At 35.9% G+C, this 19,546-nt stretch overlaps 1 protein-coding gene across 2 annotated transcripts; it reads left to right on the top strand.

Annotated features, from left to right (window-relative positions):
* Positions 1–6,007: 6,007 nt before the first annotated feature.
* kdm8 (lysine (K)-specific demethylase 8) lies at positions 6,008–18,457 on the top strand. 2 transcript variants are annotated; one of them, XM_022683406.2, is made up of 8 exons: positions 6,008–6,095; positions 7,080–7,544; positions 11,489–11,661; positions 12,929–13,061; positions 14,276–14,323; positions 15,963–16,112; positions 16,209–16,301; positions 17,955–18,457. In XM_022683406.2, the coding sequence occupies exons 1-8, from the start codon at positions 6,027–6,029 to the stop codon at positions 18,117–18,119; spliced, it is 1,296 nt and encodes a 431-aa protein (XP_022539127.2). In that variant the 5' UTR covers positions 6,008–6,026; the 3' UTR covers positions 18,120–18,457. The 2 variants fall into 2 exon arrangements, with proteins under 2 accessions (XP_022539127.2, XP_022539128.2); XM_022683407.2 differs by having other exon boundaries at positions 6,065–6,240.
* Positions 18,458–19,546: the final 1,089 nt, after the last annotated feature.

The raw sequence follows: 19,546 nt of genomic DNA, 5'->3' as shown, positions 1-19,546 counted from the left end.
GTTTTATTATTAATCCAGCAGCATCCTCAGGCTGCCACTCACCTTTATATCCAATATTCCAAGACTATACGGCAAAATATATAAATATATGTCTCTGTATCAGCATTAGAATTCTCTGAACGATGCGGTATACCTCTTATTATCAGAATAAAAAGAGGGAACTATTGTTTTTATGATGTATTATTGGTCTCTGTGTTCTTTCTGACTTCAAACATAAAAAATATGTTGATAAAAAAGGGAAAATAATAAATTTGCCCCGTGGGGCACACTGCATTATTTATAAGCACAGGCATGAAGCTCTCCTCACACGCTCGCACACGACCATACAAACAAAGCATTTCGTGAAAGGAAAAGCAGGTTTTTGAGAGCTTTTAATAGAATTGTTATTTGTTCTAGTACTATGTCAAATAGCCACAGTAAAAATTAAATACATTAAAAAATAATCTAAAATAAACCACTTAAATTTAGACACACCTTCACGTTCAGTGTTTTTATTATTTTTTATTTTTTCCCCTAGATTTTAAATGAATACTGAAGTGATCCAGACTATGAAGGAACACATAAGGAATCATGTAGTAACTTAAAAAAAGTGTTAAATAAACCAAAATACTCTGTGAAGCATTTAGCTGCTCTTATCTGGGGAGCTGTTTGTTAACTTGCAGTTTCTGAGGCTGGTAACTCTGATGAATTCATCCTGTACAACAGAGGAAACTCTTGCCCTTCCTTCCCTTGGCTGGTCCTGATGAGAGCCAGTTTCATAATCATAACAATTTTGATATCCTTTTTTGCGACTGAACTTGACGATACTTTAAAAGTTCCTAAAATGTTTCGGATTGACTGACCCTCATTTTTTAAAGTATTTTTTCTTTACTTAGTTGAGTAGTTCTTGCTTCTCATAATCTGGATTAGAACATTACTCAAATATTCACTATTCACTGTATACCTGTAACTCTACCTCTTCACTACTTTACTTTAACTGATGCTCTCAAACACTTTATTAAGAGACAATAAATACAAGTAATTAACTCTTGACGAGTTCAGCACAGCTGTTAACTGAAAGCCTGAATTCCAGGTGACTCTACCTCATAAAGCTGACTGAGAAAATCCAGCAGAGATGTTTGAAACTGTCTAATCTAAGCAAGAGGTGATACTTTGAAGAATCTAAAAGACAGTATGAAACATATTCTGTTTTGTTTAACACAATTTTCCCATATGTATTTCTTCATAGTATGGATGACTTCATCATTAATATACAATACAGGAAATGTTAAAATATTGAGCAACCACAGAATTTAAGGTGTGTCCAAACTTTAGACTAGTGCTGTATATACAGTTCTGGACAAAAATAAGAGACCACTTAAAAATGATGAGTTTCTTTGATTTTACCAAATTGAAAACCTCTGGAATATAATCAAGAGGAAGATGGATGATCACAACCCATCAAACCAAACTGAACTGCTTGAATTTTTGCACCAGCAGTAAAGGCATAAGGCTATCCAAAAGCAGTGTGTAAGACTGGTGGGGGAGAACATGATGCCAAATGCATGAAAACTGTGATTAAAAACCAGGGTTATTCCACCAAATATTGATTTCTGAACTCTTAAAACCTTATAATTATGAAATTGTTTTCTTTGCATTATTTGAGGTCTGAAAGCTCTTCATCTTTTTTGTAATGTCACTCATTTCTCATCTCATGACAATATTTTTATTTGGAATTTGGGAGAAATGTTGTCTGTAGTTTATAGAATAAAACAACAATGTTCATTTTACTCGAACATAAACCTATAAATAGCAAAATCAGAGAAACTGATTCAGAAACTGATGAAGTGGTCTTTAGAGTGGTTTTTAGAGCTGTATAAGTCAGCATTACAATTTAATAAAGAAAATGCTGTTTTCCTCCAGAATAAGGAATAGAGAATAAAAATATGGCACTATTGTTTTTTTTTTTTGTTTTTTTGTATGATATTTTACATTTATATTTTATGATGCATTATTGGCTGCTGTGTTCTTTCTGACACCAAGCATGAAAAATATTGTAGAAAAAAAGGAGAGAAATAAAGAAAAACAATAAACTCGTCCCATGGGGCATACTGCATAATTTATAAGATAACATAGGAAGCTCTCTTCTCACACTCATACATTAACATACTTTCACACAAACACACACACTTATACACTCATACACTGATACACACAAAGCATTTAGTAAAGAAAAAGCTGGCTTTGAATATCCTGGAATAATCCTTGTTCTATTTTTCCTAGAAATATGTCGAATAACCGCAATAAAAAGAATAATACAGAGAGCCAGGGAAGAAAAATCTGCAGCGTTTCATGTGGCGCCACCGCCACCGTGTCCCACGAGTGGAGCTTTCATCCGTTATGTCAAACGTGACAGCGCTGGAAGAGAAGTCATGCTGTGCAACACTCGCCCTGAAGCGAAGGCTTTCTGTCTCACACACAGGAAAAGTCAATAGCAGCGGGGAAGTGCTTTCCACACCAACCTACAGATCCGCTATATTTGCCTCGCGCACTCGAACTGCTTCATTTGTCAGAAACAGACGCTGGTGTTGAGCAGAATTGAACTGTCTCTGGTGTTTGCCGGAGTGTGAGGATCTTAATATCTCTGCCTGAATTCCCACACCAGGTGACATTCCCGCTAACTCACCGACACGCTAACATGCTAACACAGTGTCCTTAGCTGTGACATTGTTGTTGATGTTGCCATCACCCTGTTCTTATGTGCAGAATCCGAGCACAAGACCTGTCAGAGCTTGTGCAGAACAAACAGAATACAAAAAAAAACTCCAGCATTCACTTCACCATGACTTTGTAACATCAGCATGCAGCATGTAGCATCCATGCATTTTACAACAAGACAATGCAAAACCACATGCTGCACACACATGTACAGGGGTTGGACAATGAAACTGAAACACCTGTCATCATTTTAGTGTGGAGGTTTCATTCATGGCTTAATTGGAGCAGCCTGGTGTCCAATCTTCATTAATTGCACATTGCACCAGTAAGAGCAGTAAGAGTGTGAATGTTCAATTATCAGGGTAAGAGCACAGTTTTGCTCAGAATATTGCCATGCACACTATAACATTATGGGTGACATACCAGAGTTCAAAAGAGGACAAATTGTTGGTGCAAATCGTCTTGCTGGAGCATCTGTGACCAAGACAGCAAGTCTTTGTGATTTATCAAGAGTCACGGTATCCAGGGTAATGTCAGCGTACCACCAAGAAGGACCAACAACCTCCAACAGGATTAACTGTGGACGCAAAAGGAAGCTGTCTAAAACCACGGCTGATCAAATCAAGGCAGAATGTGCGATGTCAATGTGCACCTCAACTCCCATGTTTCCACCAGGACTGTCCGTCGGGACAATAAATTATTGTGGTCTAAAACCAGGTGTTTCAGTTTCATTGTCCAACTCCTGTACACCCCAATTCATCTCCAACTCCAAAACTCATCATTTCCACGGACCCTAGAATGTTTTTAATATTTTTTATCATTTATTTATAATATTTTTATGTTAGTATAATTTTGTGTATTGTAGTGAACTGTTGATGGTTGATGTATGATTTTCATATCTTGTGACATTCCACAGGGTTTTACTGTGGGACCAATAAAACTGATGTGAATAAAGAACAACTGCATAAAAGTTTTAAAAGTGAAGACCTAAAGTATAACTTACTGGTTCTAATGGGTAAAGCACTAAACACTAACTAATGTAATGGAAATGGGAAATAGGAAAATTACAGGTGTAAACATTATAGATTTTAGTTCTTAGTATTTAAATGCATGCATATGTTTTTCTAAAGTCATCTAGTGTACTACCTTGGGATGCTTCAAGTACCACTAGTGGTACCTGTACCATAGTTTGAGAACCACTGCTCTAGAGCATTGAACACATGTTCTCTGGAGTGACGAATCACGCTTCTCCATCTGGCAATCAGATGAACAGGTCCCTGTCTGACTTTATTGTGCCTAATGTAAAGTTTGGTAGAGGGGGGATTATGGTATGTGGTTGTGTCTATAAAGACATGGATGGACATGGATGTTCTGACCTCAACCCAATAGATAGAACACCTTTGGGATAAATTAGAGTGGAGACTGTGAGCCAGGCCTTAACCTCCAACATATTAAGCATCTTAATGTCTCTGCCATAAACACACTCCTAAACTTTGTGGAAAGCCTTCCCAGAGGAGCTGAAGCTGTTAATGAATTATTTATTCATTTAGGAATAACGTTTTTGGAAAGAGAGACCTGCCCAAGTATTTTAATATGGTTCCATCTGGCCCACTTTGGTAAAAGTTTGGAGACCTCAGTTCTAGATAATTCCACAGTGCTGTGCTGTGAAGAGCTGACTCTGCAGAGCAGCAGCAGTTCACTCCTCATTATTAAACACTCTCAGGGACAGGCTGGTGATTTGCTCTATAGAATGAGTGAGGTAAGGGTAAATTGTGGAGAATGAGATGTACTGGCCTGTCAGGTGGGCTCGGTGAGGGACCTCCATCACCACTGAGGAGCTTTTCATGGTCTCCTAGACATCCTACATTTTATTCAAGTCAATGTTTTATTAGCAACATTTATTATTTAATATTTATGCTCTCCTGGTGAATCTGTGCCTACAAGGCTGAGAACACCATAGAGAAATACACTATATGGACAAAAGTATTGGGAAACCTGCACAGTCATTGCTTCTTCCATAATCTTCCAAAGGGCTTATAAAAATGTTTATCCTGCTTTTTTTGGATTAACTGGATTAACTGTCATCTCCAACTCTAGAATATTTTTAATATTTAGTATAGTTCTATGTATTTCATTTTTCACAGTTAGCATACTTTTTATAGTTTGTTTTGAATATTTATCATATTTTTATACTTCATATAAATCTGTATATTTTAAAGATTTTTAATGTTTAGTATAATTTTGTATCTTTATATATTTTTTATATTTAGCATAATTTTGTGTATTTAAAATATGTATTATATTTAGTATAATTCTGTTTATTTAAAATACTTTTAGTGTTTGGTATAATTCTGTATATAAAAATATATTTTTATAAAATGTAGTATCATTCTGTATATTTAGAATAGTTTTAATGTTTAATTTAATTCTGTATATTTTAAATATTTTTATATTTAGTATAGTTCAGTATATTTAGAATATTGTTTTATATTTAGTATAGTTCTGTATAGAATATATAGTTATTTATGTAATGTATGTATCTGTGTATTTACTTTTGTATTTTTAGTGTTTTTATGTATATTAGGCTCTGTGTATATTTGTATATAGTATATTTCTATATAGTAGAATATTTTGCATATTTAGTATTTTCTGTATTTTTAGAATATAATAGTTCTGCATATTTAGTATTATTATATTATTATATATTATAGTGCTTTGTAGTTTCGTAGTACAGTAAAGTATATTTTGAATATTTATTTTTTTATATTTAGTGGATCCAGTTTTTGTATTAATATTTATGTGTATTACTGATATCCTGCAGTAGGTTAATTGTATGAGCATCAATCATTTCAGTGCAGTAATATGCAGTTATGAATTTTTAAATAGATTGTGTGCAAATTGCAAAAATTGCATAATACAATAAAATAAAAATAAAATAAACATTGACTATACAAATATCGTCACCTTCTCATTATTATTTACCCCTTATAACAGTCCATATCAAAAGTGTGACCAACACTAATTTATTATTCCTAAACAAAATAAAATGTTACTCAATTTAAATAGCTTTTTCTTTCCTGAAGTGATCTTCAACATTCAGGGATCGTTTTTTATTCAGTAAGTGATGAGATGTTTACTATAATATAAATACTTATTATTAATATGGCTATACGCTATAATATTACATCGTTTTTTTATCTACATTTTACTTAGCTAAACAGCCAAAGAAACAAGTCTATAAAGCTAGCTATAGATGATGTACAGTTTGTGGCTGTTAATTTTTATTTTTTTTTTGTGTGTGAAAAGTTTATTAATAGTAGGGAGTCTGTATGCTGTGCAGGCGGAACACTGGTGGTTCAGACGGAGTTTCAGCCCGGGCGCGTTTTGATGATGCGCAGGTACTGTGTGGAGGGAGGCTGTGGATATTTATAAATGTTTAGAGTGAATATAATGAATAATTAAAGTTTAAAACACGGTTTATAATGAAGTTCAGCTCTCTGCCGGTCCATACAGCCGCGCTTTAAACACGGAGCTGATCCAGCAGTGAGTAACTTACAGCTCTACTACTGTATTACATCAGCTAACAGCTAACTAACTAACTAATGCTAATATTAATGCTAACTGCTGTTTTACTGAATCTAATTACTTTAAAACTTTACACTTAAATAATAAACAACAGGTTTTATAGATGGATGGATGGATGGATGGATGGATGGATAGATAGATATACATGTGGACATAGGTTGATTGATTGATTTTTCCTTAAATTGATTTATTGATTGATTTATGGATTAGTTCATTCATTCGTTAAATGATTGATTAATTCAATAATTGTTTCATTAATTCATCAATTAATTAATTCATTGAGACATTTATGTATCGATTGATTGATTCGTTTATTGATCGATTCATTCATTAAATTTATTTATTTATTCATTCATTGATTTATTAATTGATTGATTTATTAATCGATTGATCGATCGATTGATTGATCAAACAGACTTAGTCCAATGTTAATCTGAGCCAAAGGCGCTGTTGCCATGTGGGTCAGCCAGACGTCTTTCTGTATCAGTTTTCTCCAGTTTCCAAGAGACTTTTAAAGGTGTAGGAAATAGTACTTGCTGCTTTCTGACTTCAAATTGACATTTTAAAATCCATTTTCATCTCTGTTTCCTGTAAGAACAGCTGAATGTGGGTTTTTAATGCCCAGATGTTGTTTAAATGTGAAATATGTGTGATATTTAGTGAGTAAATATGTAATCTGTTGTGTATAATTAGTCGACACTTAACTATAAAATCAGCAAATTTTTTTAAAATTATTTGATTGTGCTGACTAATTGTTGCAGCCCTAATTAACACCTTTTCTTACGCCTCTCCGGCAGGTAATGGCTCACATTTGGAAAGATGTGAAAGCCGTGCTTCCCGCCACCAAGCCTGAGTTTCCCCTCCAGTTCAGTGATGTGGTTGACCCAAGCGTTCTGGTCCTGTTGGGACTGAGCAGAGAGCAGCTGTACAGCTCCTCAGATCCTCCAGCCTGTGTGGAGAACGCTCAGATCATCATGGACTACTCCTGGGAGAAGCTGAACACAGGGACCTGGAGAGACGTGGATAAGGAGTGGAGGAGGGTGTACTCTCACGGCTGTCTGTTTAAAGCTGTGGGGATGTGTCATGGAGAACCATCTCAAGCCCAGGTCCAGGAAGCCATAAAGACGTGTGATATGGGTTTACTGATGGGAGCCGCCATCCTGGACAATGTCCTGCAGAGGTTGGTGGGTGTGCTGAAGAAGAAATTGAAGATGCAGCTTTCCAGCAGAGAGGAGGAGGACAGTGACCGGCCCTGTCTGAAGGTGAATGTTTAAAAAATGCTGATTTAACCGTCTGTTAGGTGTATGGTATATTTGGTATAATCTGGTATATTTGATGGTCAAGGTGGTTTAAAAAAGCTGGTAATTATTGTAAAAGCTTTATAATGGTATTACTGATTAAATATCTGATGATTAATTATCTTCATACTTTACTAACATATGATATGTCTTTATTAGGGCTGTGAATGTTAAGGCATTACCATGTGATGCATTTTAAATCGTAATGCGTTTTTTTTTTTTTTTTTGGAGCAGTTCGCATGTGGTGAGAACGTGATCTGTTTTCGATCTGACCCAGCTATCAAATATGCTTCTTTATAATTAAACTGCTGATAAGGTGCAGTTAAATATTAAGTATTAGCCAGATAATATACTGCTATTAATAAACACTGTCTCTGCTGCTCCATGCTGTTTGCACACTAAGAGCGCAATGTGTGCAGCATTCACTGCTCGCAGCTGCATGACTCTGTGCTGCACATCGCATTAAAAACTGTATTTTTAAAAGCACAGAAGCAAATTTTCAACATAATATAGATATAATTGCATTTTACATTTCTTACATTCACACATAGTTAATCACAGAATATTGTTGTGATTATTTTTTTTTTGTCCGATTGACACCACTATTTTTGATTTGAATCTATTGAATTTATTGTTTATTTTACTGTATTGTTTTTTAAAAGCCCACGCCCAAGTCCTTTGGCCACACCACCACCTTCCTTTTTGTGGTTATGAACTTTCCATTTTCATATTAGTGTTAAAGCCAGAAAATAAAATATTTATAATCACATAAATTAATGCTGCAGCTATTGAATATAATCAGGTATTCTGTTGAAAATTTATTTTAGTAATTGAGTAATCAGAGAACATATTTTTGCTTCTTTAACCCTTTTAAAACCTGCATCCATTACAATGGACACCATGTACTTTCTTAATTTTTTGATGTGTTGTTGCACGTGACACTAAGTTGTCTATCAGAATAGACCCTGAATCAGCAAATGAACAAAAAAACTGGAAAAAGCACTAGAGCCATTGAGGGGAAGAAACAGCTACACTTTTTAATCATGATTTTTACTGTTTAGGAATGGTTTGTGAAATAAAAAGGTAAATATGAAATATAAAATATTACACACAGGTCCCCAATGCGGTGAAAAAAAAACTACTGAATATTTTAGTTCATTGGATTTATTTGCTATATAGATTTTATAGTAGAATATTAGAGTATTCTTTTCTGTGCATTACAGACAGAAAGCAGCTTTCTTAACTGCATTGTTTCCCATTACTGGAGATAATTCAGGTCTGAAAGGGTTAAAGAGCAAGTATAAATACACAAGAGAAAATAAGAAACTTGACTTAATAATGAACGACCAATTGTTTTCCTTTTTTATATATATATTTTTTTCTTAAACTTCTTAAATTCACCTTTTAATAGCCACAAACTGTAACGAATTGTACCAAACTTACGACCTTCGATATGATATACAGGTGCTGGTCAACGAATTAGAATAATTTGAAATAGTGCAATCGTGAAATTCTTTGAATGCATTTTTTGTGCAGAAAGCAAATCAGGTGTTCACCACACCTGTCCTACTCGTTAGACTAATCACAGAACTCGTTACCTGGAAAAAAATTTGCTCAGCTGAGCTTTCCAAAAGGCCCATTTAGGCCATTTAACTGTGACACTGTTGTTTTATTGAATTAGAATAATGGAGAAACCGTTTCATTGAATTAGAATAATTTTTATTATAATTACAATCATCACTTTCTCAGTATTTTGTGGCTGCCCCCTTGGCTTGTATGACTGCCTGAAGTCTCCGCGGCATCGATTTGACCAGCTTGTCGCAAGTTTCCGCACTCACAGCTTCCCAGGCAGTGGCGATGTTCTGCTTCAGTTGGTCCAGCGTAGTAGGCTTTCTGTCTCGAATTTTCCGCTTGACGATGGCCCAAAGGTTTTCAATGACATTGAGGTCAGGCGAGTTGGCCGCCCATGCCAAAACTTCAAGCTGTTTTTTAGTGAACCAATCTTTGGTCGACTTTGCCGCATGAGCCGGTGCAAGATCCTGTTGAAATATGAAGTCTTCTTCACCGAACTGTTCCTCAACAGTCGGAATCAGGAACGTTTCCAGAACATCTTGATATACGGCAGCATTGACAGTCTTCTTGAGGAAGCAGAGTTTCCATACACCTCGAGCGGACATGCATCCCCAGACCATAACGCTCTGGGGAAACTTGACGGATCTTTTCACGCACTCGTGGTTGTAGGTTTCGCCACCACGACGCCAGACACGAGGACCTTGGTCACCGAAGGAGATGCAGAAGCGTGATTCGTCACTGAAGACCACTTTCTGCCAGTCTTCAGCAGTCCACTCGCCGTGTTCTTTGGCCCACTTCAGCCGTTTCTCCATTTGTTTCTTGTTCAGCATCGGTTTTACTGCTGGAACGCGAGATTTGAAGCCGAGTTCGCGCAGACGACGGTAAGTGGTTGATCTGGAGACGTCAGCGCCGGTCTGCTTGTTCCACAAGTCGGTGAGCTCGGAAGTGGACTTGAACCGGTTGCTGACTGCGATCTTTCTCAGCTGCTTGTTGTCGCGAGCAGAAGTTTTTCGGACGCCGGAACAGTTGGTGCGCTTGCTGCAGTTTTTCTTGAGAGCTTTGCAGACGGAAGACTGGCTGATGCCGAGCTGCTCAGCAATTTTAGTTTGGGTCAAGCCTTGTTGGCGAAGGGCTTGAATTTGAGCCACTATTCCGGTTGAGAGGTCGCGCTGCTTACCCATGATTGATTTTACAACTTAGAAATTCTACTCAACCCTGACTTTATACTGCGCAGTGAACACTCTTCACAGAAAACAAAAATTCGAGCATTTATTCTAATTCAATGAAACGGTTTCTCCATTATTCTAATTCAATAAAACAACAGTGTCACAGTTAAATGGCCTAAATGGGCCTTTTGGAAAGCTCAGCTGAGCAATTTTTTTTCCAGGTAACGAGTTCTGTGATTAGTCTAACGAGTAGGACAGGTGCGGTGAACACCTGATTTGCTTTCTGCACAAAAAATGCATTCAAAGAATTTCACGATTGCACTATTTCAAATTATTCTAATTCGTTGACCAGCACCTGTATACAGCTCTAGAAAGAATAAAGAGACCACTTTAGTTTCTGAATAAGTTTCTCTGATTTTGCTATTTATAGGTTTATGTTTGAGTAAAATCAACATTGTATTTTTGTTCTATAAACTACAAACATTTCTTACAAATTCTAAATAACAATATTGTCATTTAGATCATTTATTTGCAGAAAATGAGAAATGACTGAAATAATAAAAAAAGATGCAGAGCTTTTAGAACCCAAATAATGCAAAGAAAACAAACAAGTTCATATTCATAAAATTTCAGTTCAGAAATCAATATTTGGTGGAATAACCCTGTTTTTTTATGCATCTTGGCATCATGTTCTCCTCCACCAGTCTTACACACTGCTTTTGGATAACTTTATGCTGCTTTACTCCTGGTGCAAAAATTCAAGCAGTTCAGTTTGGTTCAATGTTTGTGATCATCTTCCTCTTGATTATATTCCAGAGGTTTATAATTTGGTAAAATCAAAGAAATTCATCATTTTTAAGTGGTCTCCTTTTTTTTTTTTTTTTTTTTTTCCCCAGAGCTGTATCTATATATCTCCGTATCGATACTGAAATGATACCACGGCAAAAACCTAAAAGTCAGAAATGAATGTATGAATAAAAGAAGATTGAACATTACATTTTGTATTTATTTTTTTATTAATAATAAATGAAAAATATAACAGAAATGGTTACCAATGTGACAATGTTTATTCTTCATTTAAAGTAAGAACATAGGATTCAGGATTTAATACCATAATAAGGAATTTTTACAAATGGTAACTTCACAAAATGCCATCTCCTATGTGAACAGAAACTCAAGAAGGACGGCACACCAGAGCCCAGGATCGACGCTGCCGTCTCTGTACCGAGGGTGAAGTGTCCGGCTCTGGAAACCTTCCGGTCTGAATATCTGGAGCCCCAGAAGCCGGTCATACTGGAGGGGATAATCAGCCACTGGCCTGCTTTCACAGAGCATCCATGGAGGTACTATATATAGGCCCAATCCCATTTCACGCCATTCTTGTTAGGCTGGAGAGGTAGGTTAGGGGGAAGGGTTTGTTAGCCATTCATACAGGGATTTTTCAGAGGCACACTTCAAACGAAGGGTTATGAGGATCACTGGTAAAACAGCAGAACAAGCATCCAAAGAACCCCACAAATCTGACTATTTTCCTTGTGAAAAAAATGACGATTAGCACTATATCACCATAGTTCAACGTGTAATTTCAATGTTTTATGGCTGAATCATTTAGAACAAACATAAAAAAGATCACTAGAAGTTTGTCTCAGTAGCTAGCTCGCTATCTAACTTTCCCGTTCCACCTTAAATGGTGCAACAGACGGCAGAGGCTGGAGCGATTAAGGCGGAATGGAAAAAATATAATAAAATAAAATAAAATAAAAGCTAATCAAAGCTAATTTCAACTCCCCATCAAAGAGGAACTAAGGAATGCACAATGATAATGATAATTAATTATTTTTGCAGCATCTCCCCCCTTTCTGAAGACATACAATAAACCCTAAAGTTAACTAGTTACCCAGCAGCTGGGTTACTAAACTTTTTTTTTTTTTGATGACTTAATAGGGCTGGGCGATATGGATCAAAAACTATATCTCGATATTTTTTCTGAATTGCTATATACGATATATATCTCGATATTTTTTTCAAACCATAAGGTAATATCAAAAAGATACTTTTGAGACAAAGCTACATGTTCCAATTTTTATATTGGTACTTTTATAATTCAGTGCCGAATCCTGTATATTAGAGTAGCCTAGCAGTTCTAGCAGCATTTTATATAATCAACAACTGAAAGTCATTTCAAATTATACTAATTATAAACATATATATGTATTAAACAATTCCTCAAATAATTGTAATGCAGTGTAGTCTATATCGATATACATGATATTGCATATGAAAATATATCTACTTTTTTTTTTTTTTTTTTTTTTTTTTTTTTTTTTTTTTTGAAATCTCGATATATCGCCCAGCCCTATGACGTATTGGGTGCTTGAGGTGTTGTCCCAATTCTTAGGGGGAGGATTTCACCCCTTCCCCTTTTAACTCTACTTTTATACTTGAAAAGTAGGGATACTGGTAAGTAGTAGGGCCAAGGGATGAAATGGGATTGGGCCATAGATCCCCCATAGACTTATAAAAACTGTGCTAATGCATTTTACAGCTTTGGGAGTTTAAAATGGTATAAATGGTCCATCTCTCCTGCCTCTTCTCTGCTGTCTCTGTAAGCATAGACTACCTGAGGGCGGTGGCAGGGTGCCGGACCGTTCCTGTGGAGCTGGGTTCCAGATACACTGATGAAGAGTGGTCACAGAAGCTCCTTACAGTCAACGAGTTTATAGATCGCTACATCATAAACACAGTAAGATTCACTCATTTCATATAGCTTGTGGCTATGATTATATATGCAGTACTATCTAAATTTAAAATCCTTATATCTGAGTGGTAAAATCATATCTGTGGTTAAACAGTACCAGTCACAAGTTTTTTTTTTCATTGTAAATGTAATATTAAAGCCTATATTAAAGCTATACAGGAACACAAAAAAGAATATGTTTTATACTTTAGATTCTTCTAAGTATCACATTTTTTGAGGACAGATCTGCACACTCTTGGTATTTTAATCTCAGTGTCTTCATGAGGGAGAATCACCTGGAATAGTTTTCTCAGCGTCTTGAAGGAAGGAGTTCCTGGAGGTGCTGAACAGTAGTTGCTGCTTTTCCTTCACGCTGTGAAGATCCAGCTCCTCCCAATTAAATAACCTCAAATCACCATCTCAGTTCATCAGGTTTAGATCTTTTTTTGTTACTCTTTACTACATAGTTTTATATGTGTCCCTTAATTGTTTTCATGTCTTTAAGATTAATCCACAATGTAGGAAATAAATTAAATATAGAAATATAGAAAAAACTTTAAATGAGAAGCTGTGTCCAAATTTTTGACTGGTACTGTATGTTTACTGTAGAATTTACTTTCCACTGCTGTGCAGATCTCTTATACCATGCCAGTTATAACTCAGTGCTGTGACAACTAGAGAAATGTGCGACAACCAATTAAATGTGTTGCAGTGTACACATAATGTTATAGTAGTATTTTATTTATTTGTTTATTTGTCAACAGTCAACAACTGCAGAATTTTCTGTACATTAATAACAACTCTATAACCTTCTATAAGGACTGAATATTTAATACAGATGGGGAAGTGCCTAAATTTAAATATTAGGTTTTCTGTCAACTCAATAATACATTGTTTTTTTTTTTTTGTTTTGTTTTTTTTTTTTTGTTTTTTACATTAGTTAACAAATAAAGTTTATATGCAAACCATAAGGATGTAACTTTTGAATATTTTTGGTACACTTTGGTTTGGAAAAGGTCATGAGGTGTATGATTGTGGAGAATAAACACTTTTTAGTGTTTACTATGCAATTCAATATGTGTCCCTTAATTGTTAAATGTATATTAATCTACACTGTAGAAAATAAATGTAAAAAAAAAAAAGACTGGTACTGCACACACGTATAGTATATCATCACTGTCCTGTTCTTAAACTGTGTCTGTATTTGTATTTGTTTACAGGGTGAAGGTGGTATGGGATATTTGGCACAGCACCAGTTATTTGATCAGGTAATATTCAGTTGTTATGAAGAGCCGTGGGGCTACTTTATTATCCTCCTTTAACCCTGTTCTTCAGTACTCAGGACAAACACAGGAGAGAAAACCACCACAGAGCAGCTATTATTATTATTATTATTATTATTATTATTTGTGTGGTGGATCATTATTATTCTCAGCACTGCAGTGATTAGCACTGATTAGCATGGTGGTGGTGTATGAGGTGTTAGTGTGTGTTGTGTTGTGAGTGGATCAGATACTGCAGTGTTGCTGGAGTTTGCTGGAATTCTTGAAAGTATGCAGAGAAACAGATACAGAACTACAGTCTGTTATTATAGAACTACAAAGTGTCTAGTATATTATGGGTAGAGCTGATAAAATTGACAGTGAATGTAGAAACACGCAAACAAACAGTGTTAATTCTGACAGGTCATTTTGATTCTTTTAGTCGTAGAATTTTGACTAAAACGTCTAATAGTTTTAGTCACATTGTAGTCATTTAGTGATTTAGATTTTGTTTAGTTTTAATTGCATATTTTTATGATTTTTTTTAGATTAGTTATTGCTAATACTTATTAAAACATCAAATAACAGGTATTTTGTAAAATAAATATTTTGTTACATTTAAACTATGCTTACAATAAAATGTTTTAAAGCAACTGAGCTATAACGATAGTGAAACAAACAAAGCCAAGTTTCTGAAAGTATACACTTCTACTACAGTTACAGATCTACAAATTTGTACATATTGTGTCCAATATAACCTTAGCTAATGATCATGGATGGCACAGATCCCTTTTATACATTAAACAGTGCTAAAACTAACCCAGACATATCAAACTACAGGGGTTGGACAATGAAACTGAAACACCTGGTTTTAGACCACAATAATTGATTGTGGTGACGGACAGTTCTGGTGAAACAGGAGAGTTGAGGTGCACATTGAATTCTGCCGTGATTTGATCAGCCGTGGTTTTATGTTTTTTGGATACAATCCGGGTTAGCACCCAAACATCCCTTTCAGACAGCTTCCTCTTACAGCGTCCACAGTTAATCCTGTTGGATGTGGTTGGTTCTTCTTGGTGGTACGCTGACATTACCCTGGATACCGTGGCTCTTGATACATCACAAAGACTTGCTGTCTTGGTCACAGATGCGCCAGCAAGACGTGCACCAACAATTTGTCCTCTTTTGAACTCTGGTATGTCACCCATAATGTTGTGTGCATATATTTAGAGCAGAACTGTGCTCTTACCCTGCTAATTGAACCTTCAAACTCTGCTCTTACTGGTGCAATGTGCAATTAATGAAGATTGGCCACCAGGCTGCTCCAATTTATATATATATATATATATATATATATATATATATATATATATATATATATATACACACACATTAAGGTAGTTTTATGTTCTAAATAATAATGAAATAAAGTCTTATGTCTGTAAGTAAATATATGAAACTCACCAGAAAGATGATCTAGAGAAAGAAGTGTGTTTTCGCCTCAGCATTAACTCTGCAGATAAATTTGTGACAGACTGTGAAAGAAAATGCATTATAGAACTGTCTGCTATAACAGTCTCATATTCTGACAAAGCCAAGCTTATTCAGGATCTAAGAGAGAACGAACTGATTTTCATTATTCCAGGTGCCGGAGCTGAAAGAAGACATCCGTATCCCCGACTACTGCTGTCTCGGAGAGGGAGATGAGGATGACATCACCATTAATGCTTGGTTCGGGCCGGGCGGGACCGTCTCTCCTCTGCATCAGGATCCGCAGCAGAACTTCCTAGCTCAGGTTAGACAGTCTTGACAGAAGCGGCACTTTTTAAGGAAACTTTTGTACTCCGGAAATCACTGTTTTGAACTCTATTATTTTTTCTTTATTAAACAGGTAGTTGGGAGGAAGTATATCCGGCTGTACAACCTAGAGCAGACAGAAAATCTGTATCCACATCCCTCTGAGCTCCTGCACAACACCAGCCAGGTACCAGATCTTAATTCTCTTAGAGGGGAGAGAGGGAGCCAAGCTTTACACAATTTAGTTTGGCAAAGTAGGCATTATTAGGCCAGTTTATGCTACTTTTGATTATGGATGCACACTGATAACAGAATTTGATTATATATTATATTATATTATATATTTTTTTAAACATGGGTATCAGCAGATATGTCCAATATTTTAAACCGATATTTGCTGATTTATTTTTCATATGCTGCAAAAACGATGAAGCAACACTGGCCGTTGACTTTAAGCAAATTATTATTTATTTTTCGCACCTAAAAGTCCAGACCAGAGTCAGCATCAAGGTTTGTCTCTCTGATAAATTGTATATATCTAGAAAAAAAATTAATATAATTGAAAAGTTACTTTATTTCAGTTCGTATTATATAGATGTACACACAGAATGATCTATTTTAAGTGTTCGTTTCTTGTTTTATTGTTGATGATTATGGATTACAGCCAATGAAAACCAAAAAAAAAATCAATGACTCAGAAAATTAGAATATTATATAAGATCCTATGGTAGTCCTGCTGGAAAATGAAATCCGCATCTCCATAAAAGTTATCAGCAGAGGGAAGCATGAAGTGCTGTTCAAGCAGTTTGGACTGTGTGTCTCTCCACTCTTCCTCCAGACTCTGCTCCCTTGATTTTTTACAAATGAAATGTAAAATTTACTGATGATCAGTGATGGTTTGGAGAGGCATGTCATCTGCTGGTGTTGATCCACTGTGTTTTATTATCAAGTCTAAAGTCACTTTTATGCAGATGCAGATTTCATTTTCCAGCAGGACTTGGCACACTGCCAAAAGTACCAATTGGTCTAATATAATATTCTAATTGTTGAGAAACTGATTTAAAAGTTAACACTTAAAATAGATCACATTGTGTGTAATACATTATCTTGTCGCTGTCCAATGAAAAACACTTCAACTCCAAAACAGGAACTTTACAGGAGAGAGAAAAAACCTTTCAAGTTTCAATGGAAGTCAATGTAAAAAGAGTTTATTTCAGGTCATTTTGAAGATTTTTTATTGGTCCGTTCATCAATAAATTTTGGCACAGTGTAAGGGACAGTTTGTCTGTTCAAATTATGTAGTAAACAAAAAATCGCCAAAAATTGAGATGTGTTTTTCATAGGACAACGACGATATAAGATGGTTCACATTGTAAACTAAATTACTGAAATAAAGTAGCTTTTCAATAATAATCAGATTTTTTGAGATGCACTAGTATTTGGTCCAGTTAGTTATGGTTTTATACTGCAGTTTAGTGAGCGGACTAAAGAAATTTAGATCCTGTCATTAGCATTAATGTGGGCGGAGTCTCTTTATATCTTTTAATTGGTTTGTTGAATGTTAGTTGTGAGTTACTTTGCCAGGTGTTGTGATGAATTCTGGCCCCCCTCTTCAAGTAAGAGAATTGCTGTTTGACAAAAGTTTGTACTCATCATATTTCACACCATATTTCTCCCTTAATTACAGATATAACACAACTCAACTTATCGTGTAAACATATTGCCATCTCTAACTAGCACTTCTACATTAAAGTTATACATTTGGATAGTTTTCTTTATCAACACTACACATTTGATTACTGATACAGAGATGAATGGTGGTCTGATCTCCCCTTTACAGGTAGATGTTGAGAATCCAGATTTGGAGCAGTTCCCGGACTTTGTGAAAGCCTCGTATCAGGAGTGTGTGCTGCAGCCTGGTGAAGTCCTGTTCATCCCCAAACAGCACTGGCATTATGTACGGTCTTTAGAGCTCAGCTTCTCCGTTAGCTTCTGGTGGTCTTGATAATGTACATGTCACAACTGAATACTGACATGGTAATATTGTGTTTCTAAAATCGATATAGTTTTTTTTTAAAGCTGATTATCCTAACAGGATATGGTATCAATATATTTTTACACTCCTGTACTACAGTGGGTACAGTGTACTAGTTTCCTTATTCAATAACACAAGAAATCAGGTAGCAATTGATAAGTTTAAAACATTTTACTTTATAAAACTTTGAATTATTGATACAAACAGTAAAATCAATACAAATATATATATATATTACATTAGAAAGATACAAAAAAAAATGAATGTGCTTTTGGTCTAGTTTAAGTTGAACATGCAGAGATACAGTTGTGGTCAAAAGTTTACATACACTTGTAAAAAAACATAATGTTATGGCTGTCTTGAGTTTTCAATAAGTTCTACAACTCTTATTTTTCTGTGATAGAGTGATCGGAACACATACATGTTTGTCACAAAAAACAGTCATAAAATTTGGTTCTTTCATAAATTTATTATGGGTCTGCTGAAAATGTCACCAAATCTGCTGGGTCAAAAATATACATACAGCAACATTAGTATTTGGTTACATGTCCCTTGGCCATTTTCACGGCAACTAGGCGCTTTTGGTAGCCATCCAGAAGGTCCTGGCAAGCTTCAGGTCGAATGTTTGACCACTCTTCTTGACAGAATTGGTGCAGTTCAGCTAAATGTGATGGTTTTCTTGCATGAACCCGTTTCTTTAGCACTGTCCACATGTTCTCAATGGGGTTTAAGTCAGGACTTTGGGAAGGCCATTCTAAAACCTTAATTCTAGCCTGGTTTAGCCATTCCTTTACCACTTTTGATGTGTGTTTTGGGTCATTGTCTTGTTGGAACACCCAACTGCGCCCAAGACCCAACCTTCGTGCTGATGGTTTTAAGTTTTCCTGCAGAATTTGGAGGTAATCCTCCTTCTTCATTATCCCATTTACTTTCTGCAAAGAACCAGTTCCACTGGCAGCAAAACATCCCCAGAGCATAATACTACCACCACCATGCTTGACAGTAGGCATGGTGTTCCTGGGATTAAAGGCCTCACCTTTTCTCCTCCAAACATATTGCTGGGTGTTGTGGCCAAACAGCTCAATTTTTGTTTCGTCTGACCAGAGAACTTTCCTCCAGAAGGTTTTATCTTTGTCCATGTGATCAGCAGCAAACTTCAGCCGAGTCTTAAGGTGCCTTTTCTGGAGCAAGGGCTTCTTTCTTGCACGGCAGCCTCTCAGTCCATGGCGATGTAAAACACGCTTGACTGTGGAGACTGACACCTGTGTTCCATCAGCTTCCAAATCCTTGCAGACCTGCTTCTTGGTGATTCTTGGTTGACTCTTGACCATCCTGACCAATCTCCTCTCAGCAGCATGTGATAGCTTGCGTTTTCTTCCTGATCGTGGCAGTGACAC

The sequence above is a fragment of the Astyanax mexicanus genome, chromosome 3 (assembly GCF_023375975.1).
Source record: "Astyanax mexicanus isolate ESR-SI-001 chromosome 3, AstMex3_surface, whole genome shotgun sequence".
Taxonomy (NCBI): domain Eukaryota; kingdom Metazoa; phylum Chordata; class Actinopteri; order Characiformes; family Acestrorhamphidae; genus Astyanax; species Astyanax mexicanus.
This window is presented reverse-complemented; position numbering and strand designations above follow the sequence as displayed.

Coding starts and splice junctions, on each gene's coding strand:
- kdm8 (XM_022683406.2), top strand. CDS start 6,027: ATGCTGTGCAGGCGGAACACTGGTGGTTCAGACGGAGTTTCAGCCCGG. Junction 7,545..11,488: donor GTGACCGGCCCTGTCTGAAG/GTGAATGTTTAA, acceptor CTATGTGAACAG/AAACTCAAGAAGGACGGCAC. Junction 14,324..15,962: donor AGCACCAGTTATTTGATCAG/GTAATATTCAGT, acceptor TCATTATTCCAG/GTGCCGGAGCTGAAAGAAGA.